General features: G+C 38.6%; 1 protein-coding gene across 5 annotated transcripts in view; it reads right to left on the reverse strand.

The window, feature by feature from the left end:
* Positions 1-18,211, reverse strand: part of BTBD10 (BTB domain containing 10) — a 78,062-nt gene that overhangs the window by 43,263 nt on the left and 16,588 nt on the right. The window contains exon 2 of one of the 5 annotated variants that reach the window (XM_061203048.1): positions 824-948. The exons of 3 other annotated variants lie outside the window; for them this stretch is intronic. In XM_061203048.1, the coding sequence (XP_061059031.1) occupies positions 824-924 (101 nt within the window). In that variant the 5' untranslated portion in view covers positions 925-948. Of the gene's footprint in view, positions 1-823; positions 954-18,211 lie in introns of all 5 variants that reach the window. One more of the 5 variants, XM_061203047.1, reaches the window with a different exon arrangement.

Consider the following 18,211-nt stretch of genomic DNA (forward strand, 5'->3'; position numbering starts at 1 on the left):
TAAAATTACAAAAAGGATTTCAATATCACAGCATGTTTTTATTCTTTTTCAATAAAGCTAGTATTAGTTATCAGTGATCAGGAGAATTTTACATTCAAGTAAGTTAAATGTTCAATAGTATCCCCTAAGTAAATATTCATAAAGCACAACTCTCTATGAAAACATGCTTACGTACCTGCGTTATGTGAGGTTTATGAGGTGTCAACACCTTAAAATATCAGATCATAAAGTGTTCTAAACGAGGTGCTCCCCATTAAGTCACATAGCACAAAATGAAAGCTTTAAAAATAATGTATAAATGGGCTGAAACTTTTCAACTGAACTTCATTTAATGCAGCAAACTTTAAATGAACCAGGCGAGTCACTGATGGACTGATTTTACTACTAGGATCACGATGATAACACAACATAAATTCACATAGTTAAAAATGTACAGAGGCAAAGACTGACAAAAGCCTACAAATTATCATACACAATGTATTTAGAGCACAAAATAAATTCGTATTAGAGAGTTTTAAATAAAAAGAGTTAACCTGTCTTGCCAGACTTCCCAGTTAAATTAACTATAGCATTTATTCATGGGGTCAACTAAGGATATTTTAGCATTATTTAGAAACAGAAATAAAAATTCATATAAATACAAATATAAGAAAAGGAAAAAATGTTTCCCTCAAAGTTATTTAGGAGAAATGCAAACATTCATATATTTTGTAAACCGGCTCCCATCCTCTGACAGGACTTGCCACACCAAATGCAGTTTGGTTCTTCATAAAAATCAGTTTTAGCAGAGCTTTGACATGTGAAATACACATTTTCTACCTACCTTGAATGTTTATAAAGTTTACGAGGTCTACTATGCAATTTCCGATCCCAATTCTCTGGATCACTGGAGTTACTGTCATAAGGATGAGGCCGTCCTGCCATCCCACTTCAAGCTTCCTCACACTACTGCTCTGAAAGCACACATGAAGCACCCATAACCTACATAAAAGAGTAGCTTTGACCTTTAAATCTATTCCATGCAGAGTAAGTCACAGAATTTTGTATCCTTTCTGACATTACTGTGACATTTTTTAAAGTGATGAACAGGATTATAAAACATCAGACACACAAAATGCCACAAATCAGATTAAAATAAACAACAAAAGCCTTTTTAGGTACTTTTCATTTGATTATTCGATTAAATTTGTTACTCCTAAACAACATTTTAATAATGTGCTATTTGTATTTAGTAAATATACTTATTGACATTTGGGTACCTCATGTTTCCAAACATCAATACAGAACCAAAAAAGACAAAAACAACTCCACAGAATGATTCTTCCAGACAAAATTTCATTTGGAACACATTTCTTAATTACTAAAGTTTTAAGATACTTAACAAAGCATCTAGTAAGACCAGATAACAATGTTGTTATTTCTTTAACCAAGTTAAAGACCATGAATAGAAATTTAATATTTGTTCAAAACTAACAGTATGCAAACATCCTAATGTTTCCTTACAGTGCAATTATCAAAAAACATTTTATCAATATGATTCATGTATTTTATGCCTTTTCATATGTGAGGCTTATGACTGTTAGTTCTACTACAGTCCTGTGAAATTATAGAACTCACTTAACAACAGCTTTACGAAATACCTGAACTAAGCACTTTAAAGTATATTCGCTACCCAATTTAATCTTCACAATCAGCTTACAAGGTAGGTATTATACTCCCCATATACAGAATAGAAAACAGTCTGAGAAGGTTAGTAACTTTGCCAAAGGTCACAATGTTGGTCAACAGCAGGATTATAAAGAACAATGAGAATTTATTACTATATAGCATAAAGTCTTGATCTTGAAAAATGCTCAGACTGCAGTATTCTGTTTAGAAATAGTAGGTCAGATTTGACTTTTAGAGATTGCAAACACCAAAAGAAAAAACAAATGAGGTTAAACAATTTGAACAAAGTCATGTAAACTGGATTAGAACCCAGGTTTCCTGACACTCACTTCTGTATGCTTTGTATATACTTTTCCAAGTCAGATTTGATACAGGGAAGTGAGGAGGGATTTATGCATAAAAGTCAAAGGGACGAGAGGTAATGGGATGGATGTCTACATTCTCCATCCAAAAAAAAAGTCAAAGGGAATCCAGAATTGAGAAAATACTGTACCTCACTGAATTGTATAGATTATTCCAGTACAATTTCACCAAAAAATGCCAAAGATAAACTCAGGAAAATTGTGAGTCTATCTCAGAGCTCATTAAAATAAACACTTTTATTTTAGAGAAACTATTTTGCTACTTTAGAATTTTTTTCTTTATAGTTAACTTAGTACTCTCTTTCCAAAAACAATTGAAAAATCTAATAATAAATTAACATTTTAATATAATAAATATGTAAATAAGTAGCTCAAAGAGTGAAATAAAAATAATAAAGGGGGAAAGAAGAGAACTGAACAATGGCTAATTCAAATTCCTTAGCAAATGACGCACAGTTTATTTGCTGAATACTCCTGGAAAAGGAAACCTTTCCTGAAGGATCGCTGAATGACTGATTAAAAATCAGTCAGGTGTTAAATGAACATAAAAACCACAAATTGTTATGAAAACAAAAAAAAATCTCGAGAGGAGAGGAGAAGATGGCGGAAGAGTAAGATGCGGAGATCACGTTCCTCCCCACAGACACATCAGAAATACATCTACACGTGGAACTGCTCCTATAGAACACCCACTGAACGCTGGCAGAAGACGTCAGACCTCCCAAAAGGCAAGAAACTCCCCACGTACCTGGGTAGGGGAAAAGAAAAAAGAAACAACAGAGACAAAAGAATAGGTATGGGACCTGCACCAGTGGGAGGGAGCTGTGAAGGAGGAAAGGTTTCACACACTAGGAAGCCCCTTCGCAGGCGGAGACTGCGAGTGGCAGAGGGGGGAAGCTTCGGAGCCACGGAGGAGAGCGCAGCAACAGGGGTGCGGAGGGCAAAGCAGAGAGATTCCCGCACAGAGGATCGGTGCCGACCAGCACTCACCAGCCCGAGAGGCTTGTCTGCTCACCCGCCGGGGCGGGCGGGGGCTGGGAGCTGAGGCTCAGGCTTCCCTAGGATTGCAGGGAGAGGACTGGGGTTGGCGGCATGAACACAGCCTGAAGGGGTTAGCGCACCACAGCTAGCAGGGAGGGAGTCTGGGAGGGAGTCTGGGAAAAGGTCTGGAGCTGCCGAAGAGGCAGAGACTTTTTCTTGCCTCTTTGTTTCCTGGTGCCCGAGGAGAGGGGATTCAGAGCGCCGCCTAAACGAGCTCCAGAGACGGGCGCGAGCCGCGGCTATCAGCGCGGACCCCAGAGATGGGCATGAAACACTAAGGCTGCTGCTGCCACCACCAAGAAGGCTGTGTGCAAGCACAGGTCACTATCCACACCGCCCCTCCCGGGAGCCTGTGCAGCCCGCCACTGCCAGGGTCCCGTGATCCAGGGACAACTTCCCCGGGAGAACGCACGGCACGCATGAGGCTGCTACAACATCGCGCTGGCCTCTGCCGCCGCAGGCTCACCCCGCATCCGGACCCCTCCCTCCCCCAGGCCTGAATGAGCCAGAGCCCCCGAAGCAGCTGCTCCTTTAACCCCATCCTGTCTGAGGAAGAACAGACGCCCTCAGGCGACCTACACGCAGAGGCGGGTCCAAATCCAAAGCTGAAACCCAGGAGCTGTGCGAACAAAGAAGAGAAAGGGAAATTTCTCCCAGCAGCCTCAGAAGCAGCGGATTAAAGCTCCACAAACAACTTGATGTACCCTGCATCTGTGGAATACCTGAATAGACAACGAATCATCCCAAATTGAGGAGGTGGACTTTGGGAGCAAGATATATTATTTTTCCCCTTTTCCTCTTTTTGTGAGTGTGTATGTGTATGCTTCTCTGTGAGATTTTGTCTGTATAGCTTTGCTTTCACCATTTGTCCTAGGGTTCTGCCCGTCCGTTGTTTTGTTTTTCTGTTTTTTTTTTTTACTTAAAAAATTTTTTTTCTTTTTTCTTAATATTTTTTATTTTTTTTATTTTAATAACTATTTTATTTTATCTTACTTTATTTTATTTTATCCTCTTTCTTTTTTTTCTTTCTATTTTTTCTCCCTTTTATTTTGAGCCGTGTGGATGAAAGGCTCTTGGTGCTCCAGCCAGGCATCAGGGCTGTGCCTCTGAGGTGGGAGAGCCAACTTCAGGACACTGGTCCACAAGAGACCTCCCAGCTCCACGTAATACCAAACGGCAAAAATCTCCCAGAGATCTCCATCTCAACACCAAGACCCAGCTTCACTCAACGACCAGCAAGCTATAGTGCTGGACACCCTATGCCAAACAACTAGCAAGACAGGAACACAGCCCCATCCATTAGCAGAGAGGCTGCCTAAATTCATAATAAGGCCACAGACACCCCAAAACACACCACCAGACATGGACCTGCCCACCAGAAAGACAATATCCAGCCTCATCCACCAGAACACAGGCACTAGTCCCCTCCACCAGGAAGCCTACACAACCCACTGAACCAACGTTACCCACTGAGGACAGATACCAAAAACAACAGGAACTACGAACCTGCAGCCTGCAAAAAGGAGACCCCAAACACAGTAAGATAAGCAAAATGAAAAGACAGAAAAACACACAGCAGATAAAGGAGCAAGGTAAAAACACACCAGACCTAACAAATGAAGATGAAATAGGCAGTCTACCTGAAAAAGAATTCAGAATAATGATAGTAAAAATGATCCAAAATCTTGGAAATAGAATAGACAAAATGCAAGAAACATTTAACAAGGACCTAGAAGAACTAAAGAGGAACCAAGTAATGATGAAAAACACAATAAATGAAATTTAAAATACTCTAGAAGGGATCAATAGCAGAATAACTGAGGCAGAAGAACGGATAAGTGACCTGGAAGATAAAATAGTGAAAATAACTACTGCAGAGCAGAATAAAGAAAAATGAATGAAAAGAACTGAGGACAGTCTCAGAGACCTCTGGGACAACATTAAACGCACCAACATTCGAATTATAGGGGTCCCAGAAAAAGAAGAGAAAAAGAAAGGGACTGAGAAAATATTTGAAGAGATTATAGTTGAAAACTTCCCTAACATGGGAAAGGAAATAGTTAATCAAGTCCTGGAAGCACAGAGAGTCCCACACAGGATAAATCCAAGGAGAAACACGCCAAGACACATATTAATCAAACTATCAAAAAAAAAAAAAAAAAAAAAAAACTATCAAAAATTAAATATAAAGAAAACAAATTAAAAGCAGCAAGGGAAAAACAACAAATAACACACAAGGGAATCCCCATAAGGTTAACAGCTGATCTTTCAACAGAAACTCTGCAAGCCAGAAGGGAGTGGCAAAACATATTTAAAGTGATGAAGGAGAAAAACCTACAACCAAGATTACTCTACCCAGCAAGGATCTCATTCAGATTTGATGGAGAAATTAAAACCTTTACAGACAAGCAAAAGCTGAGAGTTCAGCACCACCAAACCGGCTTTACAACAAATGCTAAAGGAACTTCTCTAGGCAAGAAACACAAGACAAGGAAAACACCTATAAAAACAAACCCAACACATTTAAGAAAATGGGAATAAGAACATACATATTGATAATTACCTTAAACGTGAATGGATTAAATGCTCCCACCAAAAGACACAGACTGGCGGAATGGATACAAAAACAAGACCCGTATATATGCTGTCTACAAGAGACCCACTTCAGACCTAGGGACACATACAGACTGAAAGTGAGGGGATGGAAAAAGATATTCCGTGCCAATGGAAATCAAAAGAAAGCTGGAGTAGCAATTCTCATATCAGACAAAATAGACTTTAAAATAAAGACTATTACAAGAGACAAAGAAGGACACTATATAATGATCAAGGGATCGATCCAAGGGGAAGGTATAACAATTGTAAATATTTATGCACCCAACATAGGAGCACCTCAATACATAAGGCAAATACTAACAGCCATAAAAGGGGAAATCGACAGTAACACAATCATAGTAGGGGACTTTAACACCCCACTTTCACCAATGGACAGATCATCCAAAATGAAAATAAATAAGGAAACACAAGCTTTAAATGATACATTAAACAAGACGGACTTAATTGTTATTTATAGGACATTCCACCCAAAAACAACAGAATACACATTTTTCTCAAGTGCTCATGGAACATTCTCCAGGATAGATCATATCTTGGGTCACAAATCAAGCCTTGGTAAATTTAAGAAAACTGAAATCGTATCAAGTATCTTTTCCGACCACGCTATGAGACTAGATATCAATTTCAGGAAAAGATCTGTAAAAAATACAAACACATGGAGGCTACACAATACACTACTTAATAACGAAGTGATCACTGAAGAAATCAAAGGGGAAATCAAAAAATACCTAGAAACAAATGACAATGGAGACACGACGATCCAAAACCTATGGGATGCAGCAAAAGCAGTTCTAAGAGGGAAGTTTATAGCAATACAAGCCTACATCAAGAAACAGGAAACATCTCGAATAAACAACCTAACCTTGCACCTAAAGCAATTAGAGAAAGAAGAACAAAAAAACCCCAAAGTTAGCAGAAGGAAAGAAGTCATAAAGATCAGATCAGAAATAAATGAGAAAGAAATGAAGGAAACAATAGCAAAGATCAATAAAACTAAAAGCTGGTTCTTTGAGAAGATAAATAAAATTGATAAACCATTAGCCAAACTCATCAAGAAAAAAAGGGAGAAGACTCAAGTCAATAGAATTAGAAATGGAAAAGGAGAAGTAACAACTGACACTGCAGAAATACAAACGATCATGAGAGATTACTACAAGCAACTCTATGCCAATAAAATGGACAACCTGGAAGAAATGGACAAATTCTTAGAAAAGCACAGCCTGCCAAGACTGAACCAGGAAGAAATAGAAAATATGAACAGACCAATCACAAGCACTGAAACGTTTAGAGAAGAGCTAACACCTATCCTTCTCAAACTGTTCCAAAATATTGCAGAGGGAGGAACACTCCCCAACTCATTCTACGAGGCCACCATCACCCTGATACCAAAACCAGACAAAAATGTCACAAAAAAAGAAAACTACAGGCCAATATCACTGATGAACAAAGATGCAAAAATCCTCAACAAAATACTAGCAAACAGAATCCAACAGCACATTAAAAGGATCACACACCATGATCAAGTAGGGTTTATTCCAGGAATGCAAGGATTCTTCAACATACGCAAATCAATCTACGTGATACACCATATTAACAAACTGAAGGAGAAAAACCATATGATCATCTCAATAGATGCAGAGAAAGCTTTCGACAAAATTCAACACCCATTTATGATAAAAGTCCTGCAGAAAGTAGGCATAGAGGGAACTTTCCTCAACATAATAAAGGCCATGTAAGACAAACCCACAGCCAACATCGTCCTCAATGGTGAAAAACTGAAACCATTTCCACTAAGATCAGGAACAAGACAAGGCTGTCCACTCTCACCACTATTATTCAACATGGTTTTGGAAGTTTTAGCCACAGCAACCAGAGAAGAAAAAGAAATAAAAGGAATCCAAATCAGAAAAGAAGAAGTAAAGCTGTCACTGTTTGCAGATGACATGATACTATACATAGAGAATCCTAAAGATGCTACCAGAAAACTACTAGAGCTAATCAATGAATTTGGTAAAGTAGCAGGATACAAAATTAATGCACAGAAATCTCTTGCATTCCTATACACTAATGATGAAAAATCTGAAAGTGAAATTAAGAAAACACTCCCATTTACCACTGCAACAAAAAGAATAAAATATCTAGGAATAAACCTACCTAAGAAGACAAAAGACCTGTATGCAGAAAATTATAAGACACTGATGAAAGAAATTAAAGATGATACAAATAGATGGAGAGATATACCATGTTCTTGGATTGGAAGAATCAACATTGTGAAAATGACTCTACTACCCAAAGCAATCTACAGATTCAATGCAATCCCTATCAAACTACCAATGGCATTTTCCACAGAACTAGAACAAAAAATTTCACAATTTGTATGGAAACACAAAAGACCCCGAATAACCAAAGCAATCTTGAGAACTAAAAATGGAGCTGGAGGATTCAGGCTCCCTGACTTCAGACTATACTACAAAGCTACAGTAATCAAGACAGTGTGATACTGGCACAAAAACAGAAATATAGATCAATGGAACAGGATAGAAAGCCCAGAGATAAACCCAGGCACATATGGTCACCTTATCTTTGATAAAGGAGGCAAGCATATACAGTGGAGAAAAGACAGCCTCTTCAGTAAGTGGTGCTGGGAAAACTGGACAGGTACATGTAAAAGTATGAAATTAGAACACTCCCTGCCACCATACACAAAAATAAACTCAAAATGGATTAAAGACCTAAATGTAAGGCCAGACACTATCAAACTCTTAGAGGAAAACATAGGCAGAACACTCTATGACATAAATCACAGCAAGATCCTTTTTGACCCAGCTCCTAGAGAAATGGAAATAAAAACACAAATAAACAAATGGGACCTAATGAAACTTAAAAGCTTTTGCACAGCAAAGGAAACCATAAACAAGACCAAAAGACAACCCTCAGAATGGGAGAAAATATTTGCAAATGAAGCAATGGACAAAGGATTAATCTCCAAGATTTACAAGCAGCTCATGCAGCTCAATACCAAAAAAACAAACAACCCAATCCAAAAATAGGCAGAAGACCTAAATAGACATTTCTCCAAAGAAGATATACAGATTGCCAACAAACACATGAAAGAATGCTCAACATCATTAATCATTAGAGAAATGCAAATCAAAACTACAATGAGATATCATCTCACACCGGTCAGAATGGCCATCATCAAAAAATCTAGAAACAATAAATGCTGGAGAGGGTGTGGAGAAAAGGGAACCCTCTTGCACTGTTGGTGGGAATGTAAATTGATACAGCCACTATGGAGAACAGTATGGAAGTTCCTTAAAAAACTAAAAAGAGAACTACCATACGACCCAGCAATCCCACTACTGGGCATATACCCTGAGAAAACCATAACTCAAAAAGAGTCATGTACCAAAATGTTCATTGCAGCTCTATTTACAATAGCCAGGACATGGAAGCAACCTAAATGTCCATCATCAGATGAATGGATAAAGAAGATGTGGCACATATATACAATGGAATATTGCTCAGCCATAAAAAGAAACGAAATGGAGGTACTTGTAGTGAGGTGGATGGAGTTAGAGTCTGTCATACAGAGTGAAGTAAGTCAGAAAGAGAAAAACAAATACACTATGCTAACATATATATGGAATCTAAGGGAAAAAAAAAAAAAGGTCATGAAGAACCTAGTGGCAAGACAGGAATAAAGACACAGACCTACTAGAGTATGGACTTGAGGATATGGGGAGGGGGAAGGGTAAGATGTGACAAAGTGAGAGAGTGGCATGGACATATATACACTACCAAACGTAAAATAGATAGCTAGTGGGAAGCAACCGCATAGCACAGGGAGATCAGCTCTGTGCTTTGTGACCACCTAGAGGGGTGGGATAGGGAGGGTGGGAGGGAGGGAGATGCAAGAGGGAAGAGATATGGGAACATATGTATATGTATAACTGGTTCACTTTGTTATAAAGCAGAAACTAACACACCATTGTAAAGCAATTATACTCCAATAAAGATGTTAAAAAAAAATCTCAATTTTATTTAATTAGAAAAATAAAAATGTATTTACTAAAGAAGAAACCCTTTAAAATTTCAATTTGGTATTATAGCTAGTTATCTGTCTTGAAAAGATGAGGCAGAAGAGAAGGGTGAAAAAGAAAGCAGAGAGACAAAGCAGGAAGTCAGATAGGAAAAAATGGTCACAGACCAAGAGAGACCCAAAAGGTAAAAAAGAATGTAGGGAAAACTGATAAGGAGGGAAATGAAAGATGTAGAGGCTTAGCAGGTTGTGTAGAATGAGATTTAGAGCATTTTCTCCTTACTGGATAGGTCTTCCAGTAAGCTATTTCAGGCATTAGCATTTCCTTAAAGGGGCACATTAGCTCCTAACCCTTAACTATAAGACACACCCTTCTGGAAACCCACAGAAGACCACTGAGTAAAGAATAATCCTAAACCATGGGAGACAGTGACTTAAAAAATACAACCACAAGGAATGAATAAGGTAAATTCCAATTCATATTTTCCACTATTTTACAGTGGGTGGCACATATCTAGTAGCTGGGAAATATCAGTAAGAATTCCTAATCAATCCTACTGAAATTAACAACATGTACATTATAGCCAGCCACAAGAAAGTAAAGAATGTTCAGATGAAGGCTATCGAAAAAGTCAACTGGAAAATCATGTTTACATTTCACTTGTCAATAAAACTTGAGTATCACCATGTGAAGGATTTCACCCCACTCCTCACTCCCAATAGCAAGGGTACAAACAAAAAAGAAGTGAAATTCAAGTTAAGGTAGCTGGAAAAAATTATGCCTGTGTTTGCCTACACACGCTAGCACATTTTTAAATGCTACAGATTTAACTACAAACAAATAAAAAGCAAACGACACACATTATATACTATTTTGAAACGTCTAATGATCTTTTATATTTTAACCAATCTCTACGCCATACTCAGTGACATTATATTTATCTTATTTCACTCACTCATTCATTCATTCATTCATGTACTTATTGAACACCTAATATGCCAAGAAACTTAGATGCTAAAGCAAGTTGGATGTTGTTCTTGTGCTCAAAAAAACTCACCCTAGTATGGGGAGAAAAGACTCCACTAACAGCTCTATACCACTTACTCATGTATCTCTCCTACCTGGGTAGTCTTGCATTGTTACCCCACGCTCCAACCCCATATCTTGGGTGTTCTTTGGGATTCCATCTTCATCTGCTGGCTCCAGGGAGACAGCAAAGAAATAGGATCAAACCCTTGAGAATACCAGGTTTTACACATAACATACAATGAATCAAAAATCTTGAAGTCATCCTTGACCTCTCCTTTCCCAACATCAAGTCTAACTTCAGATTTTTCTTTTGACTCCTTCTCTCCCTTATCAATCATAAGGCTGTTGTCTTCATTTAAACGCTTAATAGCTAAGAATAAGCCTCTTACTTGACCTCTTTACCCCATTCGATTCCATATTAGCTCTGCTATAATCAGAATTATCTTTCTAAAAACTTTTAATGGCTCTTCATTTCCTGATGTAAACTCCTTACCATAAAAAGTCCTTCAAAATCTGACACTTGGATCCCCAATGTCTACTTTATATTAGGCCAATTAAAGATCTGGTTTGGATCTTGCAATCATCGAAAAATAATTTCTGGATTACTGGAAACAAAGTTCTTACACAATATGTAACAATTCATTACTAATATTTTTAGGCATGACAGAAGTAATGTAAATTCTAAATAATCTAGAAATAATCCGTACAGAGGCTGGAACAACTGGGCCTATTGGCTAGAGACATACATTCAGGAAACTGCCAAAAGTCAACTGGGAAAGAGTGAGTCGATTGCTTCTCCTTCTCTTGGATATTACTACCTTTAAAAAAGGAGCACGGGGGGGGGGGGGGGGGGCGGGGGGGGGTAGGAAGAGACAGAATCTTTAAGACTACAGTATCATAAGTAAGTACTCCCGGGGACACTATATTCCAGGCACTATTAATTAATGGCAATGACCCACAGAAGAGCTTAAAAAAACAAAAAAAAACAGGACAGTATCCAGAGACAATTTATGCTGTTATCAATGTGCTAGGAAGATTACATACTTTCTCCTATTTAAAGCTCAAAACAACCCAATATTACTATCCTGTTTCATAGATGAGGAAATCTTAGGGCTAAGATGAGAATCACAGTCTAACTGAAAGCCCATGTTCTTTCCAATGTAGCAAGTGAAGTACACAGAAATTCATATATTTGCTCCTTATTGCCAACAGATGTCACTTTTAAACCACAGCCATCTTGTGGCTTTGTGCAAACTACTGAGATCTCACTCTAAATAGTGTCATTACACAAGAGCTTTTCTGTTAAGTGAAATTATTTTTATCTCTCAAACTTGGCAAGCAAAGTGTGTGGTGGTTACTGGAGAGAAAGACCTGATAGAGAGGGAAAACAGTGAAGAGAACAGAATCACACAGTGATACCAGGGCCAGACACCAAGGACTGCCTTCAGCTGCATAGAAAGCCAAATACCCAGAGGTGAGAGTGGGAAAGACTGACCAAGAGGTAGTCAAGAAGGCACCTGAGCTAGCAAAATGTCCTAAGGTAACCTTTCCTATATGGAAAAGACCAAAAGGAGCGATAGCCCCACAGGGCAAATGAATCACTTGAGATTGGCAGACTAAAAGAGCAAACACCTGAATGCTGGGGGTCTAGATGTAGGAAGAATTTCTGAAGGGCCAGAAACTTGAGAGATCATTTGATGAGCTTCTCTCCTTATAGGCATAAAAGAGAGACTGTACCACCTTGAAGGCACAAAACACATGACATAGATATAACTGTGAAAGAAAAAGAACAAGAGGAAGCAGCTTTTAAAAGAAAAGGAACCAGAGGGATGAAAAGGAACCTCGTGCAAATGCAGCCGAGAGAACTGATCATGTGAGCCTCATGCAGATAACAATTATTTAAATTTGGATTAAAAAACTTTTTGTTTTACAGCATTTTTTGGAAAGTGCCCCAAAGCATACAGTAGTAAAAAAAAGACCTTACTCTTGAAAAACTCCAACTGGAAGAGAACAGAACCATGAGATCAGCTTGAAGTTTTTATGCTGAGAGCCCTCCCCACCCCCTACAAATATGGTGAAGGCAGCCACACAGCTCAAAGTGGTAGAGAAAATAATTCAGGGCTGGAAGTGCAGCCGGAAATTTAAGGCAGACATACTGGGAATGAAAGAACCACAGAAGCATAAAAATCTGAGCATAAGCTCTGCTCAGTTAAATTACACACGCATGGGGGGAGACCCCAGGTAGCCCCTACGGTAGATTATAGAAGAATTGAAAGCTACATGGCGTAAGATCTATGAGTTTGATGCTTTTTAAACTGAATGTATTCCCCAACCATACAGCCCAAGCAGCAGAAAGCTGAAGCCCTTACTGGCTTGGGATGTCAGAGAGCAGAGACCACTACTGGCAGACAAAATAGATATTAGGAGGGAATCCCCAGAAGTAGAGGAACCACAAGGCAGATGAGCTCCAAAATCTGAGTATAATCTCTGCCCAAATTTTTGGCTGACCACCAAATTACACAGGTGCAGGAGAACCCTAACCCTTACCCCACTCCCCAGGAGACGAAGCTAAAAAAACAAGTAGTTGAAAGAAAAGAACTGAGCAGATATCAGCTGTCTCATACTGTGTATGTAGGAAACAAAGTTTGCAGATTGAGTCCAGGCAAGTTAATGGTCCACTAGAACAAAAACCCCCTGGGCTTCCCTGGTGGCGCAGTGGTTAAGAATCCTCCTGCCAATGCAGGGACACAGGTTCAAGCCCTGGTCCGGGAAGATCCCACATGCTGCAGAGCAACTAAGCCCATGAGCCACAACTACTGAGCCTGCGCTCTAGAGCCCGCGAGCCACGACTACTGAGCCCACGTGCCACAACTACTGAAGCCCGCGCACCTAGAGCCTGTGCTCCGCAACAAGAGAAGCCACTGCAATGAGAAGCCCGTGTACCGCAAAGAAGAGTAACCCCCGCTCGCTGCAAGTACGGAAAGCCCATGCGCAGCAAGAAGACCCAATGTAGCCAAAAATAAATAAATAAAATTTTAAAATATATATTAAAAAAAAAAAAATCCTGACAATCCTCACAAGAACACCAAAAATTTCAACCAAAAATTATGAGATCCAAAGAAACAAGACAGTAAAAAGGCAGTCAATGGAAACTGACTCCAAGTAGGTCCAGATGTAGGATTTAGCAAATAAGCACTTCAAAGCACATATTATAAATATACTTAAACAATTAAAGGAAAGTATATTCAAAGCATAAAACAAGAAAATGGTCTTAATGAGTGGCAGAAAGGGAATCTCAATAGAGAAGTGAAAATAAAAAAATGAAAACTCAGCTCTAGCTGAAAAGAACTAAAATGAAAAATCCATTAGATGGGCACAATAGCAGATGGAATGACCAAAAAATAAAAATAAAAATCAAGGAACTTGAAAATAGAGCATGAGAAATTACCCAACCCTTAGAATAAAGAGAAAGATTAAAGAAAAACAACAGCTCTGCAGACACAGATGAGACAGCATCTAATGATACAACATATAAGTAACTGGAGTCACTACTAATATCCTCAACAAAATGGAATCTCAAAAGCATTATGATAAGTGAAAGAAGCAAGACTTAAAGATTCCATACCATATGATTTCATTTATATAACATTGTCAGAAAGACAAAACTGTAGGGATTACAGATAGAGCAGCAAGAGGTTAGAGCTGGGGTAATAGCACAAGGTAATTTTGGGGGGTGACAGAACTATTCTGTATCTGGATTGTGGTGGTGGTGGTAGTTACACAATTGTATGCCTCTGTCCAAACTCCTAAGAACGGTACACCAGAAAGAGAATTTTATTGCACTGAAATTTAAAAAGAAAAAAACAGCAGCAGAGATGTTTAATAAATATTTACAAATGTCAAACATATTAGCATGACATAATTAAACCACTTTTGGATCAAAACCCCCACATCACACTACCCCCCGTACCATCCCAAGCATACTTAATCAACAGCCACCCTCCCACTGCCATAAATGACACACATAAATTTTTGATCATGAAAACTGGTGAGAATTTTTCTACTTCTGCCACAATAGTAAGTGACTTAGAGAAAAGGTTTCGGAATCAGATAAAACTAAGTTGTATGACTTTGTAAAGCTTCTTAACCTCTAAGACCTCAATTTCTTTAAATGTGAAATGAAAAAAATAATTCAATTCTCATTACCATTATTTTATCTATTACTAATATAACTGCCAATCAAATTATTATAAAGAATAAATAAGACAGGACACCTTATATAATAACACAGTGCTGGGCACATTGCTGACTTTCTCTAGTAGACTACCAAATACAAATATTGCATAATATTTCATTAATTCATTCATAACTTTCTATTTGCCTTTTGAGATCACCAGAGACGACGAGAATTCCTAGAGAGTCGCTCAACATTTATTGAGCATCTATAATGTGCTAGATGGCTGGAATAAAAAGGTGAATATGATATCATCCATGTCCTGGTTTAAATAATAATTATAAAATAATCACAACACAGGGAACAGGGGAAGAATGATTAGGGATACGATTTCTACTCATTTTGAGTTTTTCCAATTTCTCCAAGGTACACCTGACCCTCCCCTGTTCTACTAAACATCAAAATTTCCTTAGACTTTTACAGGGTCATCAAAGAGCCATGTACTTTGGACACAATAGCTGGTAACAGTTTTAGGAGCTAAATCAAAACCTTATGTCATCGGACTTCCCTGGAGGCACAGTAGTTAAGAATCCACCTGCCGATGCAGGGGACACATGTTCGAGCCCTAGTCTGGGAAGATCCCACATGCCGCGGAGCAACTAAGCCCACGGAGCCACAACTACTGAGCCCGCACGCCTAGAGCCCGTGCTCCGCGACAAAGAGAAGCCACCACAATGAGAAGCCCACGCACCACAACGAAGAGTAGCCCCCACTCGCTGCAACTAGAGAGGGTCCACGCGCAGTGGCGAGGACCCAACGCAGCCATACGTTCATACATACATACATAAATTAATTAATTTAAAAAAAACCTTACGTCATTCCTATAGTAACTATGATGTAAAACAAATATTTCACTCAGCTTAAAAGTAAATTTAAATTTCTGGAAGAACAGACAAATGATCCTAGTTTCTAACCGCTGTGAAAACTCCTTCAGTTATTTTTATCAGAATATTCTTGCTGTATCCGAGAAGCTTAAAATTTTTAAATTTTTTCTCTCATTTGGACATAACAACCTCCTTGCTACATAACAAATTACCACAAACCCAGTGGCTTACAATACCATATACTATCTTAGTTTCTGTGGGTTAGGAATCCAGCATAGTTTAGCTGGGTCCTCTACAAGGCTACAATCAGGGTGTCAACCATAATTAGATCCTCATTTGGAGGCTCAACTGGGGAAGGATCCACTTCCAAGGTTACTGAGATTGTAACAATTCATTTCCTTATGGCAGTAGGATTCAAAGCCAATGACGTAGATAGTAAGTCTGCTAGCAAAATGGAGTCTTATGTAACATAACTAGGAAAGTAACATTCCATTACCTTTAGCATATTCTTTTGGCTAGAAGGAAGTCACAAATTCTGCTCACACTCAAGGCGAGGGGATTATACAAAGGCACAAACACCAGGAGGCAGGGATCATGGGAACTACTTTAGGGTCTGTCTATCTTATTGTCCAACACATTCTGCCTAGGTATGACACTGAAAGTTTAAGATTCTGCTCAGCCCTTGTTCTAATTATACATACCACTATACTAACACACACACACACAAAACACATACATCTCTTTTATCTCCTTGACTTCACAGCACTATTTGTCACAGCAAAAACCTAGAACCAATCTAAATGTTCGTCAGAAATGAATTGGTTAAAAATCTGCACAGCATCATGCAACCAGTAAAAATAAGATACATACTGATAGGGGGCTTCCCTGGTGGCGCAGTGGTTGAGAATCTGCCTGCCAATGCAGGGGACACGGGTTCGAGCCCTGGTCTGGGAAGATCCCACGTGCCGCGGAGCAACTGGGCCCGTGAGCCACAATTACTGAGCCTGCGCGTCTGGAGCCTGTGCTCCGCAACAAGAGAGGCCGCGATAGTGAGAGGCCCGCGCACGGCAATGAAGAGTGGCCCCCGCTTGCCACAACTAGAGAAAGCCCTCGCACAGAAACGAAGATCCAACACAGCCATAAATAAATAAATAAATAAAATAAATTTTAAAAACAAAAAACAAAAAAACATACTGATAAGAAAAATATTCCAAGATATAATGTTATGCTAAAAAGCATGGTACAGATATGTATTATGTACTCCAGTATATTTTAAAAATATGTATGCAAACACTCATCCATGTTTTTATATGTTTTTTAAAATGTCTAGAAATAACACATAAAACTTCTAACTAGTTGCCTCTGAGGAAAGGCTGAAATGAGAGAAAGAAAGACTTACTTTTCATTGTATCTCTTATACTATTTGAATATACTATACATCGTTTTCATAATTGGGAGGGGGGCTACAGTTAAGTATTTGGAAATGGCTTTGTTATGGAAATTTTCTTCCTTGTTTAATTTTACTGCTTACCTATAGTTTTGTTTTTGTTTCTGATTGCTTAAATATGGTCAATACATATTGTAGGGGAGGAAAAATATCTTTTTCCCCTACCCTTCTAAATTTTCAACTGGGACCCCTGTAACAAGACATATTAACAAGAGAAAAGCATACAAGTTTATTTAATGTAAATTTTATTCAACACTGGAGCCTTCATAAGCAAATGAAGGCCCGAAAAAACAAACCTGAGTGTTCTTATGCCAAGTTTGATGAAGAGTGGAATATCGTGGAAAGAGTATAGTAAATTGACAAAAACTTACTAGCATTATCTCTTGTTCAGATTTCTATGTTCCTTCACCTTCGGAGCTAAGATGCTCCTTTCCTCTAGGTATAGGGACACCTCTCATGAGGGTTTTATGACCTGCTTTAGAGGCAGGTCGGAAAGTTCCTCCAGCACATGCTGTTGCTCTAATTCCTTCTGCTTAAAATATTCAATACGTGAAGGTGCTATACTTTGGGGTAGCATGTTCTGAACTCCATCATTATGCACTGGTAGAATATGTTTCTGCCACAAGTCTTCCCTTAAACTGTAAGACTCCTTGAGGGCAAGAACTAAGGATAACTCATATGTGTGTTCCCACACCTTAGTATACACGCTATATGTAAACTTTTACAAAATGTTTTAATTAATAAAATTAAGATGAAAGAAACCAAAGGGCATTACATTTAACAGAATCCACCAGAGAAGAGGAAATACAAATTATGAAGATTTATAGGGAGTCTTTAACTTAGTTGCTTGTCTTTAAAAAGAATAATATTGTATAATCATACCCACCTATCATGTGAATCTCATTCTCAAATGAGCAAAAAGTATCTAATGCTAATACTTGCTCTTA

This window comes from Eubalaena glacialis, chromosome 10 (genome assembly GCF_028564815.1).
Source record: "Eubalaena glacialis isolate mEubGla1 chromosome 10, mEubGla1.1.hap2.+ XY, whole genome shotgun sequence".
NCBI classification, from domain to species: Eukaryota; Metazoa; Chordata; class Mammalia; order Artiodactyla; family Balaenidae; genus Eubalaena; species Eubalaena glacialis.